Source organism: Saccopteryx bilineata, chromosome 1 (genome assembly GCF_036850765.1).
Source record: "Saccopteryx bilineata isolate mSacBil1 chromosome 1, mSacBil1_pri_phased_curated, whole genome shotgun sequence".
NCBI classification, from domain to species: Eukaryota; Metazoa; Chordata; class Mammalia; order Chiroptera; family Emballonuridae; genus Saccopteryx; species Saccopteryx bilineata.
Genome location: NC_089490.1, coordinates 380487727 through 380509085, shown reverse-complemented (window position 1 = coordinate 380509085; position 21359 = coordinate 380487727). Strand labels below are relative to the sequence as shown.

At 51.9% G+C, this 21359-nt stretch overlaps 1 protein-coding gene across 3 annotated transcripts in view; it reads right to left on the bottom strand.

Annotated features, from left to right (window-relative positions):
• Positions 1 to 21359, bottom strand: part of LDLRAD3 (low density lipoprotein receptor class A domain containing 3) — a 239773-nt gene that overhangs the window by 146461 nt on the left and 71953 nt on the right. For all 3 annotated transcript variants that reach the window (XM_066251282.1, XM_066251283.1, XM_066251284.1), the window contains exon 2: positions 17793 to 17939. In XM_066251282.1, coding sequence (XP_066107379.1) covers positions 17793 to 17939 — 147 coding nt within the window. The remainder of the gene's footprint in view (positions 1 to 17792; positions 17940 to 21359) is intronic.

Genomic DNA, 21359 nt, shown 5'->3' with positions numbered 1-21359 from the left:
CGAGCACATTCGCCGGTCACTGCTGATTAGCAGAGCAGCAGCATCACCGTCCCCAACCAGTCACTGCCCTAAAGCACTCTGCACGTCCCGTCCCCTCCCCTGCATTCCTGAGACGGGCGGAGAGACATGCCGTCACACAGCCAGCAAGTACTGAAGCTGGAACTTGAAATCATCACAAGCCTGAGTGTTTCTAAAAACAGAGAAGTCGTTAGCATCTCAGGCACCCCGCTGCTACCATGAAAGAGCTCCAGAAAGCAGATTTGGGCTCATTATGAGAAATACATTTCTGAGTACTCCCATGCAATGGAAGCTAGAAGCGGGCTTTGTTCTGGTGCAGGCTTTGAAACCTCAGATGTCAAGAAGAAAAGACAGGGATTGGGGGGGGGGGGGCTTTTTAGGAATCGGGTCCAGTGGGGCTCGACTCTTTCTGTCTGTTTTCTGCAGAATGAAACCGCATGCAAAGTGCATTAGGTATTTAAAAGAGAGAGAGAGAGACCTGTAGCTGCTTTGCTTTCACAGGGCCCAAGTCCGAAGCGCCCTCCTCCGCTCTGCTGCACTCCTTTCTGCCTGTGGCACTGACCCTAGATAGTGCCTAGGCACAGGCTTTTTCCTCTTTCTGTCTGCCCCTTCACCCCACACAGGGCTCAGTTAGCACTGTGGGCTGCACGCCTGTCTCGTGTGCACTGGTCTGAGCACCCACCGGAAGATGTGGTCCTGGTCAGCAAAGAGTGTCTTTCTTCCGTCTTGGCTGCTGCCGGTGTTGCGACTGGCGCCCGCTCGCAAACCTCGGCTCAGTCGAACAGCAGCCACGACAGTGTGGCAGCCGATACGAGTGGGACCAACCCAGTGTGAGGCGGGTCACTGCTGAACATGCTGTTTTGAAACTGGACTCTATCTGTGCTACTCTTATATCATAGACATTAGTAATGGAGGGACACTTCTCCTGATTTCTCTTTTTAAGTGTTTTAATTGAGTTTATTGGGGTGACACTGATTAATAAAAGTATCAAGGTTTCAGGTGCACGATTCTCTAAGACACCACCTGTGTGTTGTACCGTACTGTGTGTTCACCGCCCTCAGTCAAGTGGGCTCCATCACCGTCTATGTCCCCGGTACCCTCCTCTCCTTCCCCCACCCCCTTTCCCTCCTGCCATCTCCACAGCTGTGTGTCTATACAGTTTTTCTTTGCTTAATCCCCTCACCTTCCCCCTCCAGCCCTCCAGCCCTCCAGCCCCCCTCTAGCAGCTGTCTGTGGTCTCCGTATCTTTTTTCTTTCCAAGCAGTGTGAGGCACTGAGAGGAGTCTCACCCCTGGCTGCAGAGACGAAAAATCAGGCCCCAAATCAGAACGATGAATCCCTACAGTCCCTACAGTCAAACATTCAGACCCTTCACACATTAGCTTCTAGGATCCAGACAGCCTTTCTCTTTACACTCTTGAAAAAATATCACCTAAGGACCACCTGTTACATGTACGTGAACATGATATCACCATTAATAATGATGGTTAATTCTTCTCAAGAGCTTTGTAAGGGTCAAGTGTTGTCCTAAACAGTTATCAGGTATAAATGTATTTAAACTCTATGAAGTAGACACTACTGGATCTACAACATTTTACAGATGAGCTCTTGTTGGTATTGTTGAGATGTCCAAAGGCCAGGCACCTCTGGCCAAGAGTTTAATTTCTGGCTCGGACAACACTTGGGATCCAGCTGCTTTCTTTAGGAGACAATAAAAGCGAGTCAAGCTCTAACCCTCAGCATGTGGCCATCACGTTACTTAGAGCTCTCTGTTCATGATGCTATGCACTGGAGGCCAATACCCCAGCAGGGGTGCTTCTAACCTCCCTGGGCTTCTCAGGAGACATAGAGCACCCCCTTCTCCCCTGACAGGAAAGAGCTGACGATGGAGGAGCTGCCCGAGGTAAGCCCCTCCTTCCTGGAGACTCAGTCTCATCACAGGACAGGCGCGTCCCTGTGTCGTTGTAGGCTTTGCCTGGGCTGCTCGTTAAGATGCTGGCTCTTGGGTCCCGCCCACACCAGTTCTGTTTCAGCAGATTTGGAACAGATGAGTCAAGCGACCCTCAGGCACACTTCAGGGGACTCTGTTTGGCGGCTGTCCCTAAGAGCACAGAAGCCCCAGCTGGCCGACAACGCAGAGCTCCCTTCAGCTGTTGTTCAAGAGACAACCTGCTTGTTCAGGTACTTTGTGGTTGTTGTTCTTGCTGCTCCTATCACACGGGGTAGCTTCGTGCTGAGCCACTCCACGACACTCCCTCACTCATTCAGAAAACTGATCAGGTCACTTTGAGAAGCCTGGTGACTGAGGACGGCGGGCCAGGCTTCACGACGGTTTTACCATCACTGTTCAGGGGAGAATTTAAAGCAGGAGTGATGACCGGAACTACAACTGACATATTGTTCTCAGAGCTTTACAGGCAGCCATTTTATCTTCATAACCCCATACAACGGACCTACTTCTATTCTATCTCACAGATGTCACCGGAGGACAGAGAGGTTAAGACGCATGCCCAGAGTCGCCCAGTGGGGAGCTGGCAGAGCATGGGTGACCCTGACCACTGGGCTCACAGCTCATGTCCTTCTCTTGATCAAGGTCCCACTTGCTGGCCCCCCACCACATACTGCTCTAACCGCCCCGACCACCTGTCCTCCTCCCCCCAGCCGCAGGAATGACCCTGGGCAGGCCTAAACACCCACCACCCTCGCCCCTCGGGCCGAGTGATGTTGATGTTCTCCCTTCCCGTGCGGCGCCTCCACCTATTACTGGGTTACTCCCTGGCCCTGCCCATCTCAGTTCGGTTCTCCCAGACACGCCCTGGGTGTCCCAGGTGAGAACAGGTGTCCCTCCTGTGGGATCCCAGAGCTCCCGGGCCACGGCCCTCCTCAGGACCCACTGCAGATACCACACTTGCTGAGTTATCTCTGCGTCTGACCTGGGCCTCTCAGAAGACGGGGATTCCTCCTTCACCATTCTCCCCTGGGCCCCCAAGGCTTGAGCAAGTAGGCACTCTAAAACTGTTCGGTAAATGAATTAATGAACGCATGAACACAGCCCGTCAGTGGCCGTGGGGGTCAAGAAAATGCACCTCTCCGGCCTCCTGGGGCAGGAAGCATGGCCCCAGCTACCGCCCCTCGCCCCCGGGACTCCTCCAGCAGGAGGCTTGGGCTCTGGATGTCCCACAGGCCTGGCGTTTGCAGAGCTGCAGGGCATTGCAGCCCGAGGCCCTCCCTCCCCCACCCTTCTCTCCTTCTACAGATGCCAACCCCCATCACAGCTGTCCCCGCCTCCCCTGCTCCCACCCCCAGTCAAGCTCTCGGACACCTAATCCCGTCTGGGCGGCTGCGTCTCAGCTGACCTAAATAACGCGGTGGCGGAGCCTGAATCATATCTGTCACTCCAGGGCCTGTCCCCAAAGCCAGGGTGACTGGGCAGCTCCTTCCTCAAGTCGCCGCTTGAACGAACATCGTGGCACACTGCCCAGGGACGGCTAAACGGGGAACAGGAAAAGAGCAGGTGCCTGCCCCCCATTTCCATCTCAGGAGGCTCCTGAGTGGTGGCAGGGGCAGGGAACACGGTGGGCACCGGCCAGGCCTTGTGCCGAAGCACCCAGCAACATCACTGTCGCACCCGGGAAGCACGCGGTGACTGTGGGTAGCAGGCGACCTCTCTCCCTCATCCTGTCCCAGCATCGGACTAGCCAATGCCCTCAGTTCTAGGAAGCTGGGAACAGCCCTGGTTTGGTTTCAAACGTCAGCTGGCGAGCGCCAGAGACCCACCACGTTCTCAACCAGGACCATCTGCTCCCTGTCATCCGGCAGAGCCGCTCTCGGCTCCCGCAGGCTGCCGGCCTGCTGCCCCGGCGCTCAGCGTGTGTCTGCGTGTACGCAGAGGAGCAGGCCGGGCCAGGAGTGCAACAGAACGAGGCCAGAAAACGCGCAGCCCAGAGATGGCGACAAGCCCGAGCAGGCACGGGGGACAGACGCACAGCCCGGGGCAGCCGCCTGCTTCAGGCTCCCCTTTCATCGGCCAGAATGTTCGCCACTGCCCAGAGACAAAATATATCATGCCGGATGACCACCGTCAAATCATTGTGCAACAAGAGGTCTGCTCAGCCCGCCCTCTGGCATGTCTGACGCCCTCAGCGCCCCACTGGAAGTCTCCTCATCTGTCACCCCGCCCCACACCAACGCCCCACCCTGCCCTGAAGCCCAGTCCTAGCTCAGGTCAGTAATGCCATGGGCTTTACTGCGGGATCCCAGAAGAACTGGAGCAGCAAACAACCCTTCCACCTGACAAGGGGCAAGAGACACCGGAGGCCAAGATGGTCTTGGGTCCCCGCAGCTTTTGAGCCCGTGGAGAGTTCCCTGCCTCCCCTCCCTCATCCTCGCCACAGATGAAGGGCCCGGATGACAGGAAAAGACTCCAGGACATGCCCTCTACCCCTTTCCAAAGGAGTCAGAGACTGCACATGCTCACTGGGAATAACCTGACGTTCTGTCACACCTAGAACATGGAATTCCATGCATGCGGCCTCTCTCAGTCCCTTCCCGCCCAACCACTGATTCTAGAAAACCTGGCAGCCTGAGACATTCCGTACATTTTCCTGGAGCCCTGCTGCAGCAATCTCTACGAAGGACGTGGTACTAACCACGTCAAAAGCAAACGTTCCTCAAATGCTTTTTAACAGGGCCATGCACACAGTTAGCTTTGACCTCAGCGACTCTCTACCCTCATCGTCTGCCACTGTAAACTGTCAGAAAACCCGTCTTCAAGTGTTCGTAGCAAAAGAATCTCCCCGGCCACGTGTCTGGATTATAGGAACGCACCGCATCCTCTTCTCTAAATTATTACCTTCTCATTGGTCTCTGAATTTTTTAAAAGCCACTTGGCAACTGCAAACCCGCTGTGTCACAGATGAGAGTGCAAGTCTGCATACAAAAAATAAAAACATAAAGGCTGCCCACTCACGGCCCAACTTGGATCAGCAAGATTCGGATGTGCCAGGAAAAAAAAAATTGTTTTTGATGTTCTGTGATTTTGCAGCCATTTAAATCTTATTAGCAATTACGGATCCTGTTACCGCTTGCCTACGTCGTCTTGTAATCACGGCCAAGTCCTGGCCCCGAGAGCACGCCTGAGTGGCAGGGCCCCCGCGACCTGGCCACGCTGATTCCAGCAACACAGGAGCACGGCCTCTCCTGGCTCCGTCCTGCACGAAGACCCGTCTGCAAAAAAAAAAGGCGGAAGCAGTGTACAGTGCTGATCATAGGAGTCCTCTAGAGGTGGCGGGAAGACCAGCGAGATGAGTGAGGCTGGTATTTGTGCAAAAGAGTCAGCTTCAAAGGTGACTTGAAGATGACTCCATGCCACTAACTCAGGTGGTGGCAGTGCTGGCATTTCACCTGGCAGTTGTCAAGAAGGCAGGGGACAGGTCCCCAACAGCAGCTGGAAACCAGAAGGGGGTTGGCGGCGTCTCTGCCAACGTCAGGACGGGCTTAGAACACCAGCAGGGATGTGGGGGGGGGGGGAGGGGAGCCTTCACTAAATAATAAAGAACTTTCTGAGAGCTGAGGGTGGTGGTGACTTCAGAGTGAAAGAACGGCTCTCCTCCCGGGAGAATACTACCCTGGAAAAATCCTCCCAGGTTTTCTTTCGGCTCCAGGGCCCCTACCTCAACTTCTCCAACCAGAGAGGCTGGGGTCTCCTGAGCCAGCTCCAACAGAGGGGGCACCAGGGCTCCTGGTGCAGGGGTCCCCAAACTTTTTACACAGGGGGCCAATTCACTGTCCCTCAGACCGTTGGAGGGCTGCCACATACAGTGCTCCTCTCACTGACCACCAATGAAAGAGGTGCCCCTTCTGGAAGTGCAGCGGGGGCGGATAAATGGCCTCAGGGGGCCGCATGTGGCCCGCGGGCTGTAGTTTGGGGACGCCTGGTAGAGAGTCTGATTCTTCTCACTTCCCGAAGGGGGATGAAGGCTTGAGAGGACTGGAGTTGGCATGGGGCTCCCTGACCTCACCCCTTAAAACGGGGCTCCCACAGGTTCCCTGGATTCTGTCTTCTGAAGATGGTTCCGAGAAGGGCAGACGCTCCTTTTGACTGGTGCGCAGCCAATCGGAACATCCACAGTACTGCTGAAACACAACGGTTCACGTTCCCCGGGATAGACGACCTGTGAGAAGGCAGACTCTCCAAAGCATCGCCCAGCCCGTCTCGGATGACTGCAGGAGCCCAAGGGAGCCCGGACCGCAGACACACCGGCGCCTCCAGAGACCCGCCCTTCCGGGGAGCGATGTAACTCTGGCGAGAAGATGGGAAGGCGTGTCTTATAAAGTGCCCACTCTGCGCCAGACCTCAGCCCTGGCACACCTGCTGCTCACACACCCCCTCTTACACACCTACTCCCACTGCCTTGATGAAGAAACTGAGGCTCCCAGAGGGGAGGTGGCAGAGCGGGAGGGAAACGGGAAATGTGACTGCACGGCCTATTAGTGTGGGCTGCTAATACTGACTGAGTGCTTACAACGCGCCAGCTGCTGTTTGAAGGGTTTTCAAGGTTTTAGCTCATTCAGTCCAAGCTTAAGTACCTTGCCCAGGTCCCACAGTGTGCTGGTGACAGAACCAGGTTCCAACTTCCAACGCGAGCCAGTCCCCTCCCACTCTGCACCCTGCTTTCTGTCCTCATGGCACAACACCCAGAGGAAAATGTACAGACGTGGTACCTTTTCCTGTCTGGAAACGTCACCACCCTCGGCTGAAACATCACATGCTAACGATCAGAGAAAACCACCTCTATTCCAGTGAATCCAGAAGGCTGCCGATTACAAGGCGTGCCACTATCTTAGATCCAAGTCAGAGGGAAAAACCCTTGCCAACTAAACTGGGATGCGATGCTTGTTTCTTCTTATCCCATCACGTATAAGAGGCGCCTCAATTTCAGAGGTCTGAGTGTGAAAAGATGCGTGTTTTAGATGTAAAAGAACGCTGGGGGCTTCGGAAAGCGCCAGACGCAGATGCTGGAAGGCCTGAGAGAGCCGACAGGCGGGAAACTGGCTTTCTGAGTGCAGAGATATCCAAATGCTGAATCTGAGTTTTTGAGAAAATCAGATAATTCTGACCATTTATGTGCAGGTTTTAGAAATGTTGGCAACTAACTCGAGTTTTGTAGGGTCTCGGTGCAGGATGCACAAAAGCTGGCAGCTGCTCCGTCTGGCTGGGAGCCCTCCCGGCGTCTGCCCAGGTGGGCTGCAAGCCTTGGTTTAGCTAGAGTGCCGCCCCCCCCCATGGCTTTTAAAGGCACAGAACGTTCACAGGCTGCCACACACTGGAACTAGCATTTGGAGTCCTTTCTTTACCACGACGCAGCCAAGTCAAGGATGCAGGTGACAGAAGTAAGACTACCTATAGCCTGAGTTTTCTTTTTTTAATATTATGTTCTCATATCTCCACAACCACCATGCTACAAATGGAGGGTGAAACAAATACCCCCCCGTGGGTGCAGGGGGAACCCACGCAGAACGGAGCCGAGTGTGAAGGCCGCCTCTGGTGTGAGCCACTGGTCACTGGGCACTCTGCCTTCTCAACAGAGACACAGTGGGGTTGGCGGTTAGTGTCCTGGACCTGTAAATACAACCGTATTTGGAAATAGGGCTTTTTGCATATTTAACCAAGTTAAGATGCAGTCATATTGGATTACGGTGCACCCTCATCCAGTGATGGGTCTCCCTTTAAGATGAGGGACATCTGGATGTAGAGACAGATGCACAGGGAGAATGCCACGTGAGGACGGAGACAGAGGTTGGTGTATGCACCTACCAGCCAAGGAAGCCAAGGAATGGCAACAGGGAAGCAGGGAAGGGCCCTCCCCTGGAGCCTTCAGGGAGAGCATGTCCTGCCGACACCCCGATTTCAGACATCCAGGATCCAGAACTGGGAGAGCCCATACCTCGGCGTTGTGCCACCGGGTGTGCAGTACTTTGTTATAGCAGCCCCCAGGAACTGATACACACGGAGGGATTGAGAACACTTTGTGCTTCTCAACTCAGTGGGAAACTGCTGGCATTTCGAACAGCTACCAGGGCAACTTTCAGAAAAGTTTGTATGAGGTCAAATTCATGTTAGGTTGAGTGTAGCCTGACAAGCCGGAAATGTTCCTAGGCAGCCATCAGGCGACAACCTGGGAATTGAGGCTGTGATCCCAACACCTGGACTGCACGTCTATCCTCCCCACAGGCGCAGGGCACAAGGAGCACACCGGAGGGAGGGGGCGGGGGGAGAAGAGTATCTAGAAGACTGTTACTTCTACAAGTTCTTAGACCTAAAACCTTAGAGGCCGCAGGGAGCAGCTCTGGTCTCAGGCCAGCGTCGTGAAGGTGGAGAGTAATGAAGACGGTTGAAGTGATGAAGCTAAACACCGTCATCAAGACCCACGAAGGTGCTTAACTGTGCGGGGCTGCAGCTGAGTTGGGAACAAGCTAGTGGCAGCCACTCTGGCAGGTGGGGCACACCTGCAGGTCCCCTACAGGACGCAGGAGGGCTACTCCCCAAATGACATGCCGGCACCCCGAGGAGCCTGCCCGGTGCAGCTCGGCCCTCGGATGTTCATTTCCTTCCTGTTTGCACGGGCTTCGGTGTCTGGCTGGCTCCCTGGAGCTCCAAGTGAAAGAGGATTTCATAACAGCTCATGACTGCGTGTTCAAGACTCTCGCAAGTGAAAAGAAGATACCGACCCAGCAAAGGACGTCACTTCCATGGCGGAGGCTCAGAGAGTGAGCGGGAAGAAGAGATGGCGTGGGGGGCGAGGGGAAGGGGAGCCTGCGGGAGGCGGGCCAGAAGCGGCTGGAATGGTAACAGCTGGCCTTGCACAGGCCAGGAATGCCACAGCAGGCTGTGGTTCGAGGATGATGTCATGAGCATTTATTAAGGGAATGATGTCAGCACTTACCAAATGCTTAACCTGCACCAGGCACCCAGCTCCAAGCCTCAGATACAATAGCTCATTGAAGACTTAGAACAAGGCCCTGTGGTCAGCAGAGCTGATCTTCATCCTGTCTGCATCAGGAAACAGTGCCTATTGTTTAAGGTCAGCTCCGTTCTAACCGGCCTTATAGCCAGGACACATCGCCTACGTAATGTTTTAAATATCACCTGTGGAGTAAGTACTGCTATTCTCCCCATCTCACGAAGGTAAAAGGGTGCCCAGGGCCCCAGAGGTCATAAATAGAGTCTGGGGGCAGAACCCAGCATGATCTGGCCCCCACACCGCTGCTCTTAACCACGGCCTTTACGGTCTCACATCTGGGACAGAAGAAATGAAGTGGGAGGTTTACGCAGTATTACCTTAGCCATTTAAAAACAAATATACAAGCAAAATAACTAAGTGAGAAAAGGAGCAACATTAACACACACAGGCCTGGGATTTCTTCTGTACAATGAGTGCTGTGAAGGACGGTGAGCCTCCATTCTGAAGGGTCAGATGGACACAGCTTTGAAGCGCAACAGTATTTCATTATTTATTTGTACCCCAGTAAGTTTCAAAAATCATTTTATGTACAATAAGTAAAAGGATGAAAGATTAGACAAAGATTAAAACAATGATTGTGTAGGATTGATCATTGTTTTTTTTCCTATTTTCTCTTTTTCAAATTTTCTACATGTGATTCCATATCTTTTATAGTGAAATAAACACATTTATTTAAAAACAACAACAACAACAAAGCAACGGTATCCTTTAGACTCTGTCAGGGCCAGTTCAGTTTCTGAAGCTCAGCTTCAGGAGACTTTGAAATTCAGCACTCAACAGTGGCCTGTCGGGACCAGCTTGGAGAAAGAGGGACACATCAATCACGGGACAAGGCAGGTGTCCAAGCAGAAATGGAGGGAGCGACTCTTCTAGAGAGGCCAGAAGGGGACGGCCAGGGAGAGGGGAAGGTAATGGACGCCCACACCTACTGGGCTGAGCCAGCCCACCACAGCCCAGATGGTTTCAACTGTCCCTGGGAAGCGCATTAGTGTCCGAGGGCTGCCGAACAGAGCACCCCACACCGAGTGGCTTGAGGCAACAGAAATTCATTCACTCACATTTCTGGAGGCTGGAAGTCTGCAGCCACGGGGGAAGCAGGGCCCTGCTTCCTCTGAGACGGGGACAACCTCTCAGTGCCTCTCCGTAGCGCCGGCGGCAGCTGTCAATTCCTGGCGTTCCCGGGCTTGCAGCTGCCTCAGCCCGGTCTCCACCTCTGCTGCCACATGGCTCCCTTCCCTCCTATTCTCACATTGTCTTCTTATGAGGACACCAGTCATGTCACATTAAGGGCCCACTCGACTCCAGGGTGACCTCATCTTTACTAATAATTACAACCACCATGACCCCATTTCCAAATAAGGTCTCATTCTGAGGGACTGGGTGGGGGTGGGGTGAGGATTCTGACATATATTTTTTTTGGGGGGGGGGGACACAAGTCAACCCATAACAATAAGAGTCTTATTTTTAAGTTGTTAAAGAAAAAATGGAAGCAGGACGTCTGTGACGGCCCTCCTGTGACACAGCTGCGGCCAGCTGTCACTCACTAAGTAACCATGTTTAAGAAACAAGCGAGATGGGGAGCTGGCTGGATTAGTTTGCGAGGGCTGTCATAACAAAGTGCCACAACTGGGTGGCTTCAACAGCAGACGTTTATTGTGTCAAGATTCTGGAGGCCAGAGCTACACAGTCCAGGAGTCAGCGGGGCTGGTTCCTTCCGAAGACTGGGAGGAAGGCTCTGGCTGGCCAGCTCTCCTGGGCCCGCCGATGGACATTTCTCTCTCTGTCTCTTTCAGACTGCCTTCCCTTCGTCCGTATCTCTGCATCCAGATATCCCCTTCGAATGGAAGGAGGGCCCAGCCTAGTGACCTCATTTTAACTTTATAAACTATACAAAGCCTCGAGCTCCAAATAAGATCACATTTTTGAGCTGTTGCAAGTTAGAACTTCAACGTATGAATGGGGAATGTGGAGGAGGAGGTGGATGACAGGTCAGCCCCTGACAGTGGTGTGGCCACTCCTGCTTTTTGCACAGCTAAAGATGAGGACTAAACTTCACTGTGGCTGTATCCAACAGCGCATGGACGGGCTGCATTGCTAGCCACAGCCCGTCACCATCCCCTTCGCTGAGAAAAGCCCGAGCAGCCTAAAGTAAGAAGAAGCCGCATCCATCCTACAGAAGCCTCCTAATTTCCCGTGGCATTTTGCTTGTGACTCAAGCATCAGGTGTCTCGGTGCAATAGCTGAATTAGTGCTCAAGTTTGATCAGAACAATAACTCAGAATCCCTCATCTCTACCTGCCCTGTGGCACCAAGTGTAAAAGAAACCGTTATACGTGGCGCCATCTAGAGGCACAAGGTGAGACGGACGATGAAAGAAAGAGGAAGCTTTTCTGCCCCAGCTTTTCCCCCCTTCTGTATTTCTTGTATTTCTGATATTATTTCAAACTTGCCCTCTCAACCCCAGCTCATGGATTTCTGCCATCACACCAAAGCACTTAAAAGTCGTGCTCAAGAAATGGTTGGGAGCCCTGGCCAGATAGCTCAGTTGGTTAGAGCGTCCTCCTGAAGCACAGAGGTTGCAGGCTTGATCCCCTGGTCAGGGCGCGTACAGGAACAGATTGATGTTTTTGTTTCTCTCTCTCTCTCTTTAAAATCAGTTAATAATTTAAATTTAAAAAAAGATAAGAAATAGTTGGGAACAGTAAGAGCAAATACAGTTTAAGTTCCAGTTCTGCATCTGTTTCTTGATGTCTCTGATCTTGGAGATGTATTAAAATTTTATCGTTTGACAAAATCCTTGAGTTTATCCCCATCTCCTCTTACCTCCCTCCACCTCCCCACCCCACACAAACAGAAGGAGCCTGGGACTTTCCAAGTCTGTACGTGCCAGGTCAAAGACATGGATCCGTATAAATCTTCCAAGAACAAAAGAAGGACCACGGATCTCAAACCTTTGCGATCTCGCCCCGATTTGCTTAGGACGCAGAGAGGTGGCAGCTAGTCTGACAAGCTGTGGGCAGACTTTAAGGCTCTGGGTTCCAGGTCACACGTGGGCCCTGGAAATCTGGATTGCTGCTTGATTATTACAGCAAGTGGCTGCAATGAAAGTACTGTCCCTTCTTGCAGAGACTCAGGACTCAGAGCCATTTTGGAAATCATTTACATAGAAAACCACTATTGATGTTTCTAAATTTTTAAAAAGCAGATTTGTCATGATAACAGAGTAGAATCTCACTTAGCAGAATGATACTGATTCACGTGTGGAGAAAGACTGAATGATCTCAAAGTCGGGAGGAAGGTTAAGGGGACTTAGTCTCCGGGGCAACAGGCAAGCTCTGTGCCATCTCAGTGTGGCTCAGTTTCCTCATCTGGCAAAAAACAACAGTCCCTTCCTCATGAGGCTTGTGGCAATCCAGTGAGTTAATGTAATATAATGTAACACGCAGCCCAGAGGAAGTTCAAGTAAGGATGCATCACAACAGAGTATTTTCATGAAGCTTCTGTGTTTTTCTAAAAAAATCTCTATTCCTTTTACTATATATAAAAAAAGCGCTATTTAGTTAAAATGATTCTTTAGGGCATTCCACTAACCAAGAACAGAAATGAACTCTCCCCAAAGTGAGCCTCTTCTCTCAGAACTTTAAGGGGAAGTTCTCCAGATTCACGAGGTGGAAAATTTAATGACCCAACCCAGATGGAAATTTATTCTAGTCCATTAACAGATATTTCACAAAATCAAGAATATAACTAGTAAATAGAGGCAGGGGGAAACATTCAATTTCTTTAGATAATAAAAATATATAACTGTTTTCAACTATTAAACAAACCATAAAAACATTTTTGAGATATTACCCAGTGCTGCCAAGACTAAAGCAAAGCCAGAGTTCTCACACATGGCAGGGACGGCAAGCCGGTGCCAGCGTTAGCGGAACTGGTGGGAGGTCCAAATGAAGAGCCAGAAAGAGCTTCTGTCCTCCAGCCCAGTCCCTGCACTTCTGAGAACCTAGATTAAGAAGAGCCCTCCGAGCAGGGAAAGCCACGGCCGTCCTCATGTTCAGAACAGTGAACACCACTTCTAATAGTGGGAAATTGGAAGCAACACACATGCTGAACAGTGAGTCAATAAAACTACACTTGACCAAGCGCATGGACTAGCTACACACTAAAAATGATAAAGAAAAATGCAAAAGAAATACATAAAGATGTTAAAGGGTTGAATCATTACCTGAAAAAAAAAAATCAAGCTATACTAACGTCCAGCCCTGGCAATGAAACTGGGAAACGGCTGAGTGAAAACTCTGAAGGTGCTAACAGCAGTTCGGTGAGAGCACTCGCGCTGTGTGACTCTGTTGCCTTTCCCTCCCATTCCCCACACTGTTACAGTATATGATTTTATTATTTTCATGATAAAAAAAAAATGTTTCTTCCCGTCTTATAAAAATGTCCCCTCCACCGAAGACCCAGGCCAGCTGCTCCCTGCCCCACCTCCACACCGTCATACCCATCTCCCACTGTGACACTGGGCTCAGGGCTCCCACCCCATCTCCCCACTGTGACAATCGGCTCTGGGCTCCCCACCTCATCTCCCCACCGTGACACCCAGCTCCAGGCTCCCCACCATGACACCCATCTCCCCACCATGATACCCATCTCTCCACCGTGACACCCATCTTCCCATCATGACATCCATTTCTCCACCGTGACACCCATCTTCCCACCATGACACCCGTCTCTCCACCGTGACACCCATCTCTCCACCGTGACACCCATCTTCCCACCGTGACACTCATCTCCCCACCATGACACCCATCTCCCCACTGTAACACCCAGCTCCAGGCTCCCCACCATGACACCCATCTCCCCACTGTGACACCCAGCTCCGGGCTCCCCACCATGACACCCATCTCCCCACCGTGACACCTATCTCCCCACTGTGATACCCGGCTCAGGGATCCCCGCCCCATCTCCCCACTGTGACACCCATCTCCCCACTGTGACACTTGGCTCAGGGATCCCCGCCCCATCTCCCCACTGTGACACCCGGCTCCCCACTGTGATACCCGGCTCTGGACTCCCCACCATGACACCCATCTCCCCACTTTGACACCCGGCTCCGGGCTCCTCTCCTCTCTCAACCATTGAAAAGGGCAAGAACTCTCCCAAAGTTTATCATCTTGCAAATGCCAAGGCGATTCCACAGGGCACTTGAAGCAATCAGCCATCTGTACTGAGACTGTAAACCACCTTCACCCTCCTCCTCCTGGTGCCAAGTGGCTCCAAGGAATCAGAGAAAGGGCTTTGTAACTTCTGAGCAAGACACGGAAGTGGCACATGCTCTCAGCTGGCCAGTTGGTGCCCTAGAGACCTCAGCTCAGCCCATCCCGGCTCTGCCCTCTGGATATGTGTCATTTCCTTCATTGACCCTAACCCTTTTGATCAGCAGAAGTAAAAAAGCAAAAACCGCCCAACCATAGCGGCATGGTTAGCTTACCCTGTGCCTACTCGATGGAGTAGCAGGCAACCTCACAGAACAACTCTGAATGCTAAATATGGTAATGTGGCAGAGGGTGGCCAATGTGAAAAAGAAAGGTAACTCAATCAAATGTTCCCATGACAACAAGGACCAGATAAAACAGTAAATGGTTGATGTTTACTGGGCACTACGGGTGTGCTTACCATGCATTCAAATTCAAAACAATGCTTATTAGAAGGCTTATTATTCTCATTTTGCAGAGGAGGGAACTGAAGCACCAGGAATTCCCACTTAACCCTCCCAGTGGTGAAGACTTAGAACATTCCAGTAAGTTTCCTAAAACCACATAGCATGGGGCCGGGGGTGAGAGCGGAGCTGGGACGTGGGCATAGAGAGGCCTTCCACCAGTGCCCACACTCTCAACTCCTAGGCTCTCAGACAGTATGTCCGAAATTTAAAATGCAAGTAGAATTTGCTTTAGAAAAAAACTTCTTTTCCTTCCCACTATTGTCTAAACTTTATAGTGTTCTTCTGTTTTTATTTAAAGACCAAAAAAAAAAAAAAAGGGCAGCAGAGGGTTTTTTTTTTTAAACACATGTGTTTGTGTGTATGGTTTTTTAAATTATGTTTTGATCAAAAGACTAAATAAATGTCAATCAAGTCTCCACTTGGGGGTTATGGGTAGGAAACGAGGAAGAAAGGATGGAGAACAGCCAACACAAGCCCATTCCAAATCAAACTGAACCGTGCCAGGCAGCTGCCCGCGCCATCTTTTTTTCTTAAGTGAGAAGTGGAGAGGCAGAGCGACAGACTCCCGTGTGCACCCTGACTGGGATTTCTCCCCTGCCCCCTACCCTGGAAAGCCCCGTACTGAGCAATGCTCTGCCCATCTGGGTCCACTGCTCTGTTGTTCAGCAACCAAGCTATTTTAGCTCCTGAGGCAAGGCCATGGAGCCATCTTTAGCATCTGGGGCCAACTTGCTCCAACTGACCCATGGCTGTGGGAGGAGAAGAGAAAGACAAAGAGAGAGAGAGAGAGAGAGATATGGAGAAGGAGAAGGGGTGGAGAAGCAGATGGTCGCTTCTGCTGGGTGCCCTGACTGGGAATCGAACCCGGGACATCCACATAGCTGAGCCAATGCTCTACCACTGAGCCAACCAGCCAGGGCTAACTTCTCTTTTTTTCTATAATCTCTTTCCACCACCTCTTCCGGTTAGTGCATGGATTCCATCATCATGGCATCAGATTGAGAGAGGACACAGACTGTCACAGAGGACATTAATACCACACAGCTGCTACTGACAAAGCTGGGAATAAAACTTACGTCTCAATTCCCAGTCCTGTTCTTCCATAAACTCATCCTGTGCCGAATGTTCCCCCTCAGCCAAGGACAACTAGCATTTACTAGAGGTTCAAATACACACCACATCTCCAAAATGGGTGTTCCACATACTTGTATTGTTAATAATGCTCAACGCTGGACAGATCACAGAGTTTACACATGCTGTGTCATTTGCAAATCAAATGACAAATTAACATTTCTAGCAATACTGAAGTCATGCTAGAAACAGAGAAGACCAGGAAAGATAACACTTTTTTTTTAAATGCAAAACTAAAAATGCATTATAGGAAAAAATCATATGCAACAAACAAAATAAAATGCTCCCTATAAAAAACAACAACAAACTGCCAATCTACCTCCCAAATACTTCTCTGCAGAGCAGGAGCAGGCAGCATGACTCCTGGCCCCTTGTTCAGGCAAGGGGCCGGTCTCAGAGCGGGCAGCTTGCCTGAGGAAGCACATCACTGTTGGGGCTGGGGGCTACTGAGTGGTGGACTCCAAACCCAGTGCTCCTTCCCTTGGGTCAACAGACTCAGCCTCAAATCCCAGTACCGAGTATGACAAAAGTTCCGAGGATCAGCCTCTCCTCGGCCGTTTCCTCTGCTGGCTTCCAGAGAGACGGCACATTCGTAGTCAGAACACACCCAGCTTCCTGTCAGAGGCCTGCTGTCCAAAGCCCAGGAAAGTCAGGAGGCCCTGGCTGGGTAGCTCCGTTGGTTAGAGCTTCATCCTGATACAACATGGCTGAGGTTTTGATCTCCCGTCAGGACATGTATAAGATTCAACCAATGAACGTTTAAAAAGGTAGAATAACAAAGCAATGTTTCTCTTTCTCTCATTCTAAAAATCAATAAATTAAAAAAAAAAAAAAGAAAGAGGGAAGGGAAGGAAAGGGAAAAGGAAAGGAAAGGAAAGGAAAGGAAAGGAAAGGAAAGGAAAGGAAAGGAAAGGAAAGGAAGGAAAGGAGGAAGAAAGAAAGGAGCCAAGAACCTTGTCCACCTGTGTGGACCCCAGGCAGCCCCCAATGGACAGCCCGGGGGCCCAGAACTCCTGCTGAGCTTCCCACCTGCTGGGTCCCTGCAGCGCCCAACCCGGGGGAGGACAAGAAGCACCCCTCTACAGGGCAGGGAGCGTGGTCACTGGACACCTGGCCGCCCCTCTGCTCACATCCCAGGGGCTCCTTTCTCAGATCAGCCCCACCCAGATGTCACACACACGTCAGGGGCATGAAATGGGTAAGAGGCTAAAGAGGAAGGTGGGCGGGGAGGATTCGAAAGACCTGGTGGTGCCCATATAAAGATGATGCCCAGGCCTTTTCAGCAGAAGAAAGGGCATGTGGAAGCCAATTACTATGAAGTCGGTACCAACTCCATGCAGGATATACCTGGCACAGTGAACTTAAGTAACTGTCACAAACATGCCATGATGTACAAGATGTACAAGATGCTTATCAGCCTGTGCCTCAGGGTCAGGTAGCCCTGGGTTCATCCAGGCCTGCTGCTTGCTAGTTGGTAGATACTAAAGCTGCGTAACCTCCAGGTCTCAGGTTCCTTGTGCATCAAGTAAAGGCAAGGACAGTCTTGCAGGCTGGGGGTTCGGAGGGCTCTGCTCTCCCTGACCTGTGGCTCCACTGCCGCCAAGACACCTATTCTGCACCAACCATGCTGCTCTGAGACAGAGCTACCACTGGGCGAGAAGGGCAGGGACTGCAGTCCACTGGCCCAGGCCCACCGTGGCTGCAAGCAGAGCTCGCAGGCTCGCACCAGACCGGTTGCGCAGAGCTCGCAGAGCTCGCAGGCTCGCACCAGACCGGGACTTCCTCCCGCTGCCCCGGGGTTCCCCAGGGTTCCCCACTCACCCCAGCAGGGTACCAGACCGGGACTTCCTCCTGCTGCCCCGGGGTTCCCCACCCACCCCAGCAGGGCCGGCACTCACGGCACTCCTTCTCGTCGCTCTTGTCGAAGCAGTCGGGCAGCCCGTCGCACTGCCAGGCACCTGGGATGCACCGCCCATTGCCGCACATGAAGTTGCCCGGAATGTTGCATTCATTGGTGAAGTTGTTCCCTGGGAGCAGCTGGCTCTCTGCGGAGAGAGAGGGATATCAGATGGTGCGGCCAAGGTGGCAAGGCCCCCCCGCTTCGCAACTAAAGGGTTCCTGTTTGGCAAGTATGAGTGAGGCCCGGATAGGTGACTGGACCTCTCTGGGTCTCAGTTTCCTCATCTGTGAAAGAGACTGATAATCTTCCATGCCCCACTCCTGGGGATTCTGAGAGGACCAAATGGAGAAAAAATCAAGTATGGGGCAGGTGTCTGACACACATTAGGTGCTCATTAGCTTGTCTTCTTTTTTCATCAAAAAGACTTGTAACATCTAAGTGTTTTTCTCCTGGTCATCGGCAGGGACTAAAAATGAAGGCTCCAGTGCAGCAGCGGGCACTGGATTGATCTCCAATGCCTCCAACAGTACGGTTGCGGGCTCCTGCCAGGGCTCAGGCTCTGTGGCCCTGCGATCCCAGAATCCTTGAACTCGGGCCAGTCAGCAGGGATACTGGCAGATGATTTCATTTTAGAAAATGGGAGCCCCAGCCCATAAAATCGAATGCCTGAGGTCACATGGGGAGGAAAAGCCAAAGTGAAACTTGAACTGAGGCGTCTACCCTCCGAGAGAGCACCAAAGCCACTGAACTGCTTACCAAGAATTCCTGGAGGTTGGGAACCAAGTCCCAAGGTTTAGATGCAGCGATCCATTGCACAGTCACAAAATACCAATGCCCTCACCCAGAAGTGCTTAGGCTAGAAAACAAACAGGTTTTGGGAGCAGAGTGCTGGGTCCATCTACAATGGACGGGGGGGGGGGGGGGCAGATTCTCAAGGGAGCCAGAATCTAATCCATCTGATCAGTCTGGGCCACTGTGATCTACGGCTGGGAGATAAGGAGCCATCTAGAAATAACATGGTCTGAGGATAAAAGGAGGGAAAAAAAGACCAATCTTTCCAGGGTTCCCTCCTGAGTCGTCAGTGGACATTTATTGAACATTTATGACCAGACATTTATGCTAGGTCCTAAAAATGCAGAGGGGGAAAGCAGGGCTGGAAAGGCACACAGGTGCACTAACGACTTGATTGCCAGGGACCAAGAGGGGGCAGCAGGAACAGAGAAGGGCCCGTGATCCTCTTTCACAGCTTGGCCGAGAGAAGCATCCCATCCCAGACCTCTGCCATCACATCTTTCATGCCATGATTCTTGACAAGTGCTATTATTTTTACCTGGAATGCCCTTTAACCCTGGGATCTCCCCGCAAATCCCTACGTACCGTCAGCATACGACTTCTACGCTGCTCTCCCTCTGAAGCGTTCCCTGGCTTCTCCAAGCAGAAATGAGCACTTACTCTTCCTTGTGACTACGGTTCTACTGGGGTCCCACATCTGACAACCGGGACAATCAGACGACAACCAATCGGAATGGACAGAGCCACAGGCAAGCAGTGCCAGACCAGCTGCCCCACTGTGCTGAATTAACAATAAACAGGAACTTCTCTCTACTAAAATAGAGCTCTCCAAGGTCACTGAAGAAATCTAGAAAAGCAGCTACAGTGAGGGGCGTCACCCTGACCCAATGACCCGCACCAGGACCTTAACAACCCACTATGATGCCCCCTCGTCACTCTATCTCCCCTACAGATGGCCAGCACCAAGTCCTGCACGCTAGTGCTCATTGCCACAGCCGCGACTCCAGCCCAGGTCACCACCATCTCTTGCCAGGGCCACTGCCACAATCTCCCAGTTTGACCTCCCTGCCACCCTTCTCATCCCCCTGAAGAGCAAATCCATCATGACCCCTCCTTACTTTAAAAAACCATTGAATGGTTCCTTGTTCTTAAGAGAAGGGCAAAATTCAAAGCATTAAAGGGTTTGAGGGGAGAAGTAGCATTCGCAGTGAACGTTGATAGACCCAGAGATGGACCGTCAGGGCCCTTCAGGGCTAGAGACACAGCAAGGACACCGTGTGAGTGAGAGAGCTGAACCCAGAGCACCGAATGACGCAGGAACGAAGAATGAGCTGTGCCTGTTAGAACCGCAAACATTGTGCCACTATGTCCTCTATTCCACCAGCGAGTCAGGAGACACTCGTCAGGGCACTCTGTCCACTGACCCCATCAGGGTTGGAATCCTTCTCGGAACTGGACTCCTTGAAAACCACCGCTTGCCCTGAGAAGAACACGAAACCAATTCATCATCTCCAGGCAAGGCTTAAGCTGGGGGGGGGGGGCACATAGGAGAGAAGCCCAGAAGGAAAGCCAAGTGCTGGATCCCAGACAGACACAGAGTGTACAACCCCAAAATCCCACACACTCCAGCTGTTCCAACAGCTGCTCTGAGCCCCACCAGCAGGCGGGGACATCCTCGGGGCTCCAGAATACAGCTGTCACTGTTTCGTGAGACATCACCTGCAAGGCAAGTCCCCTGGAAAGTCACTGCAACTGTGAAATCTTGTTCTGATAAACAGATTTCCGGAGGCAGAAAACCGGCCAGATTGGATTCCAAAGCGCTTGCTCTGAAAGTCAACTGGTTGGTGGTACACGGATTTGACAATGAGAGGTTGTGATGCAGAGGCTTAAACACCACATCTGTCACATGCAGGTGCCCCGCCAGCCACACGGCTCCGAGCTCCGCAGGCAGGGGCAGGGATCCCCAGTGCCTGGCAAATGACAACACAGAGGAACATTCATCGTGTACTTCTGAGCAACACCACCATGTGTGTGTGTAGGGGAGATAGAACCCTGTCCTTCAGGGAAATGACAATATCATCAAACTCAAAAGCAGGAGGAGAAATCAAGGCAAAGAGAGATGAAATCCCACTAGATTCTGTCTTGAAAAGTCTCCCCCAATCTCATTCAGCGTGACTCCTGCAATGCCAAACCAAGCCAGTGGTTCCCAACACAGGGCAGGCAGTTTTGCCCCTCAGGGGACAGAGGGCAGAATCTGGAGACATTTCTGGTTGTGGCGTCTAGTGGGTAGAGTCTAGGAATTCCCAGGCTTCAATGCACAAGGCGGCCCCTCACGGCAAAGACTTGTCTAGCCCGAAATGTCAATGGGGGCAAGGATGAAAAATCCTGGCTTACCCTAACCTCCCAACTCTTCTCACGGCCCCCAGCTCCTTCTCGCAGCAGAGGGGGAGTTTAGTATGCTGCTGATGGCTTCCTAGGCCTTCACAGTAAATGGAGAACGGCCATGGTTGAGAAGGCCTGGCGTGATCCAGCCCTGCCTCCCTCCGCAACCTCATTTCCAACCACTTCCCCCAACACTGACGTCCTTCCCGCAGTGAGGCTTCTTCACCTGCTCCTCGCGGACCCCAATTCTCCCACCCACCTTTCCCCTGGCGTTCTGGGTATTAAGGGCCAAACTGTATCCTCCCCAAATCCGTATGTTGAAGCCCTAACCCTTAGCCCTTCAGAATGTGACTGAATTCAGAGACAGAGCCTCTGAAGAGATGGTTTAGTT